Source organism: Nematolebias whitei, chromosome 9, assembly GCF_014905685.2.
Source record: "Nematolebias whitei isolate Nwh7 chromosome 9, NemWhi1, whole genome shotgun sequence".
NCBI lineage: Eukaryota > Metazoa > Chordata > Actinopteri > Cyprinodontiformes > Rivulidae > Nematolebias > Nematolebias whitei.
In genome coordinates this window covers 42614829-42620828 of record NC_056506.1, presented here as the reverse complement: position 1 = coordinate 42620828, position 6000 = coordinate 42614829, and the positions used below count along the sequence as shown (strand labels likewise).

General features: G+C 42.1%; 1 protein-coding gene across 1 annotated transcript in view; it reads left to right on the top strand.

Moving 5' to 3' along the window:
• Positions 1 to 3085, top strand: part of LOC119414743 (gamma-crystallin N-A) — a 5075-nt gene extending 1990 nt beyond the window's left edge. The window contains exons 3-4 of the mRNA XM_037681853.1: positions 150 to 295; positions 2864 to 3085. Coding sequence (XP_037537781.1) covers positions 150 to 295; positions 2864 to 2999 — 282 coding nt within the window. The 3' untranslated portion in view covers positions 3000 to 3085. The remainder of the gene's footprint in view (positions 1 to 149; positions 296 to 2863) is intronic.
• The last annotated feature ends 2915 nt before the right edge of the window (positions 3086 to 6000 follow it).

Genomic DNA, 6000 nt, shown 5'->3' with positions numbered 1-6000 from the left:
ACACACACACACACACACACACACACACACACACACACACACACACAGTTCAGGCACGGTCACATGGAAACACTCGGTCATTTGCAGAGAGGTGAAGGCAGACCTTCCTGCCATGACTCAGTGAGTGAGTCTGTCATTTTCCTTTGCAGCACGGAGAGCACTACAGGCTGGAGCTGTTCGAGGGAGACAACTTCACCAGCCAGTGTGTGGAGTTGTGTGACGACTGTCCGTTTCTGCAGACACGAGGCCTGACAAAGAACTGTGTCAACTCCATCAAGGTTTATGGAGATGGAGCGTACGTATAACGTTAGACTGAAACTGCAGGAGCTCAGAGCACACACATAAACACATTCCAACATGTTAAATACCTGTACGTTGGGTTTAGTTCAGAGATGCTGAACTCATACAAAAAATGATTTTTTATTCATATTTATGCCTATTCATGTGGTTTTATTTATATTTTTAAAGATAGTATAAAAGATAGTTGATAAAAAAAGGTCTCATTGATTGAAATTGAATTTCACGTTTTTACGTTGAACACCATCAAACTTGTAGGATATAAAAAGGTTTATGAATTCATTGCCAGCCCTAAAGATAGACCCAAATTAACCTTTCAAAGCTACAGCTGCTTCATCAAAATATGTCCGTCTGCACAATTATCAGCCATGGATTAAATCAGTAAGATCTAGATGCTTTGCCAAGGTCTACCTCACCAGATAAGACCCAAGATGCAGGCAGTTCAAAGATGCCCCTGAGACAGTCCAACACAACATGGCAGGGCGTAAGATCCACGCAGGCGAAGCATACATGGAGCTCCATAACCAAGTGGCTGGAGTAATATACAGGACCATCTGTGCAGAGTATGGACTGCAGGTCCCACAGTCAAAGTGGGAGACTCCACCAAATGTGGTGGAGAATGGAAGGGCTAAGATACTGTAGGAATTCCAGATCCAGACAAACGGGTGATGGCTAACCAACCGGACATTGTGGTGGTCAGCAAACAAGAGAAGAAGACAGTGGTGACAAATGTAGCAATCCCAAGTGGCTAACATCAGGAGTAAGGAGCACAAGAAGCTCGAGAATGACCAAGGTCTGATAGAGGAAATACAGAAGCTGTGGAGGGTCAAAGCATCAGTGGTAGTACTTTGTAGTATCATTGGATCACTTGGTGCTGTGACCCCAAACTGGAAGACTGGCTCCAACATATCCCAGGAATAACCTGAGATTTCAGTCCAGAAGAAGTCCTGAATGCTAAGATACTGAACAGAACCCTCGAACTCCCAGGCCTCTGGTTTGAAAAGAGGTGGACCTGCCCAAGTGGAAGAGTAGGACGAGCTACAAGATTGTTTTATATATACACACATATACAGTATATACGAGTGTGAAGCGACCGGGATGAGGATCAGTGCCTCCAAATCCGAGGCCATGTTCTTGAGCCGGAAAAGGGTAGAGTGCCCTCTCCAGGTCAGGGAGAAGGTCCTGCACCAAGTGGAGGAGTTTAAGTATCTTGGGGTCTTGTACACGAATGAGGGAAAAAATGGAGCAAGAGATCAATAGGCAGATAGGTGCGGCGTCTGCAGTGAAGCGGGCGCTGTACCGGTCTGTCGTGGTGAAGAAAGAGCTGAGTCAAAAGGCGAAGCTCTCAATTTACAGGTCAATCTACGTTCCTACCCTCATCTATGCTCATGAGCTTTGGGTTGTGACTGAAAGAACGAGATCACGGATACAAGCAGCCGAAATGCGTTTTCTTCGCAGGGTGTCTGGACTCTCCCTTAGAGATAGGGTGAGAAGCTCGATCGTCCGGGAGAGACTGGCTCCAATAGATCAAGAAGAGCCTTTGCTTCTCCACGTTGAGAAGAGCCAGTTGAGGTGGCACGGGCATCTGGTTAGGATGCCTCCTGTATGCCTAGGTGTTCTGGACATGTCCCAGTGAGAGGCTCAATGGGAGAGTTATCATTTATCCCATTGACAGGAGACCCAGAGGAAGACCAAGGATACGCTGGAGGGACTATGTTTCTCGGCTGGCTTTGGAATGCCTTGGGATTCCCCTGGAGGAGCGTTCCCAAGTGGCTGGGGAGAGGGAAGTCTGGATCTCCCTACTAAGGCTGCTACACCTGCGACCCGACCCCGGATAAGCATATATATGTATATATATATATATACATATATAAAATGGTGTCTTAAACAGAATACATGGGGTCACTTGTCTTGACCAATATAATTTCTGCAAAAAAGTGATGACTTACAAGCTGATTTGCCTGAGCCTTTAGTGATACAAAGTTCTTCAGGAATATGCAATTGCAGTCATGAACCTTTATTATGTTAACCATGAACGTTTTTTTTGGATTAAGCCCAGCAAAGAGTTTTACACAAACTATTTTACATTTATTTTTGTGCAGTTATGACTTTAATTAAAGTCTTAGCGCTCTTTAAAGGAATTCATATTGCACACTTCCTTTCATGCCAGAGATTTAGCCCAAGATTATTTGTTGTAGCTGTTTTTGTCAAACCTTGAATATAACATTTTACAAAACCTTGTGCGATATTGTGAGCTGTAACACATAGTATGTGTTGTGAATAACTCTCAGCAACAACCACAGCAAATTTTAGGTCAATATTTCTTTAAATGGCTGCATTTTAGCCATTTTTGTGTTTTTGAAGGTCAGCTGACTGTGGCAGCCATGAATCGGGCTGACTTTAAAACTGCTGTAGAAGTACATCCAGAATTGTTTAGTTGTCAAGTCAAATTTAAAACAATAAAATAAATAAATAAAAATGACATAAATTGAAGGTTTTGTAATTTGACCGCCGCTACATTTTGCACTTCTAGACACATTTTGATTTTCACTTCCTCTCCAATCAGCTGGGTGTTGTATGAGGAGCCAAACTACCACGGCAACATGTACATCGTGGAGAGAGGAAACTACTGCACCCACAAGGCGTGGCAGGCCGAGAACCCCACCATCCAGTCCGTTCGCAGGGTCGCCAACTATTTCTAATGCTATCTTACCATCCAACCGTGAATCGGGGACAAGAAGCGTCATCTCTCCCCGACTGCAGCCGCAGAAAAATAAAACGTATAAAATGTTTGATGCCTTTATTTTTCTCCTGACTTAGTCAAAGGTCGAAATAAAGTAGTGATTCTACAGTATTTTCAATCCCATTCCCATGCTATTTCCCGTGTGCGCTCACTCCATGTGCAGCTTGTAGTTAACCGTAACATTTCATTGTGGAAATTGCTACAAGGCTATGATTCAGGTAATTGCTTCCCATTATCAACATAAGTATAAAAGCTTTAAGTGCTGTGCTTTTCCTCATGCTAATGGATCCTTACCAAGTTATATATGAGCTCCTCTGAACTCTGCTGAACATAAATTAATAGACATGCATGGACTTCAGTTGTTCAAGACTGCAAATAAAAAAAACATACCCAATAATCAACAAAAGACAAGGCCTCTTGACTCCCACACAGGTGGATATTTAGTCACTAAAGAATAGGAAGCAGGTGTCAACCCCCCATGCAGAGTGGAACTCAGAGGTGATGGAGACATATTGCATGGGTCCACATGCAAATGCCCAAGGGAGCTCTGCTACCATCTAGTGTCATTTATCTGTTTTTACTGTGTCACCCACCTCAGGCCTCTCTGCAGGAAGCTTGAACAATACAACCATAAAACACAAACTTATAGAGCTAAATCTTTGGCTGCGATGCAACGATTTGCTTCATTAAGTTTTGTATTTGATCTCTTTTAATAAAAATGGCCTTAAAAGTGTGAGCTTTTTTAAAAGAAAATTGGAAATATTTAGAGGAAGAGTTGGCTGAAGTCTGCATTAAAGGAGTTGAACGTTAAACCAAGATCATTTCATGTTGAGAAGTGATGTGCTTGAGAGGTTTTGGTCCAACCTTGACAAGAAGGCATGCTTGTATGACTCTCAGCTACTGCCACATCAACTTTTAGCTCCATATCTTTAAAATTGACCGACTTATAGCCATTATAGTGATGGCCAATTTTAATTAGCTAGGACAGCCAGCTTGAATTGAATTAACTTGAAAAGTTAAAGAGCTGAAGACATGTATGCTGTGATTATTTCCTACAGTTTCCTTAAAAATCTGTCATGTGGTTCATGACATATTTTGCTAACAGACAAACAGGGTTAATGCCAACTGTTAAATGTTTGTGATTTGACTAAATGTGTATCTTTTGGAGTATGTTTTGTGAATGACTCACAGCTACGATTATACTAGATTTTAGCACAATATCCATGAAACTGATTGAATTAAAGTCATTGTTGTGCTTTCTTAATTCAGTTCAATCGACCTTTATTTATACAGGTAAATCCCATTGAGCCTCGAGGACTCATTTACAAGAGAGACCTGATACCAGTTAGCTGTGGCAGCCATCTTGATTTGGGTTGACTCCAAGCATTGATCAGCTGTAGATTTACATCCATTTGTTATTTCATGACATTTCAATCAAAATCCTTCGTGTTTCATGAGATATTTTGCTAACAGTCATTCATAGTTGAGTCAAAATAGTTAATGGCTAAATAAACAATGCTGCTGTGCAATTTGTTAGTGCTCAGAATATGTGCTGGAGATCAGTCTCAGCTACTGCCACACTGAAATTTCAGTTATTGTCAGTAAAATTGATAGAGGTACATCTATTTAAGTGTTTTTGAAGTTTACCATATTTTTCGGACTATAAGGCAGAATATCAATGAACGGGTCTGTTTTCATGCATATTCTGCAACCTGAAGCTAAACTTTTGCTGCATGGAGTCTTGCTACATTTGACTTTTAGCTAGGGCGGCATGGTGGTGCAGTTGGTAGAGCTGTTGCCTCTCAGAGAGAAGGCCGCCTGATCAAATCCTGGCCCGTGATCATCCTGGGTGGAGTTTGCATGTTCTCTCCGTGCATGTGTGGGTTTTCTCCGGGTACTCCGGTTTCCTCCCACAGACCAAAATCATGCCTGTTAGGCTGATTGGTAACTCTAAATTGTAGGTGAGAGTGAGAGACTGGATGGTTGTTTGTCTCGTTATGTCTCTGTGATGGACTGGAGACCAGTCCAGGTTGTACCACGCCCCTCGCATAGTGCTGGACATGGGCACCAGTGACTGCCGTGACCCAAAATGGAAGAAGCGGGTAAAGATAATGGATGGCTGGATGATGGATGGACTTTTAGCAAGTGCTTTGCATCTTTTAGCTTTAATTGATCAGTTTCAGCGTCGTCAGCCAATTTCAGCAAAGTAATTCAGCGCTCAGCCTTCACAGACAAGAAATGCACAGAATGTCATCCTACGCAAGACGAAGCACAAGCGCTGCAAACTGAGTTATTCTGTAGTTAGTTTTTTTGTGTTGACACTGTATGACATGCTTTACTTCATTCGTTTCTATTTATTTGTCTTAGAAATGTCACGCCCTATAGTTGTGGCCATTGGATCTTTAATGAGCACTCGTGTGCTTTCTCCAACTGTCATGACAACAGAACATCTATCTTTACAAGGTTTCGCTCACGGCCTCCATCGAGGCACAGGGTCAATACATGATAGCTTAATGAGGAAATGCTTTGTCTTGAGTTACGCTCAGCAGCACTAGTTTAAGGGCGATTACCTATGGCTAACCCTATTCCTGAGCCATTTGCTGCATGTACTGACCGAGTGTCACTCTCATGCCATTAGTGCGGATGTTAAAGAGAAGGAATTGACTGTGACATGTGAGCAAGACTTAACGGCATTTTAACAATGTCGTACTCGATTTTCTGTGATGATGGGATTTATTATTGTTGCACAAAGGGCCCTTTGTTTTGAAATCGTGTGAGAAAAGCCAGAAAGAAAACAGCATACCGAGACACTTCATGATAAAAGGAACCAATTCTGGCACAAGTACAGTTCAAGTACTTGCACTAATGGAGGTGACGAACATTTCTTTGTTTTTGTGGTGGTAATAAAAAGAAAAGCAGACCAAATTAGTCAGAGGAAAATAACTTTAATCATTATTCTT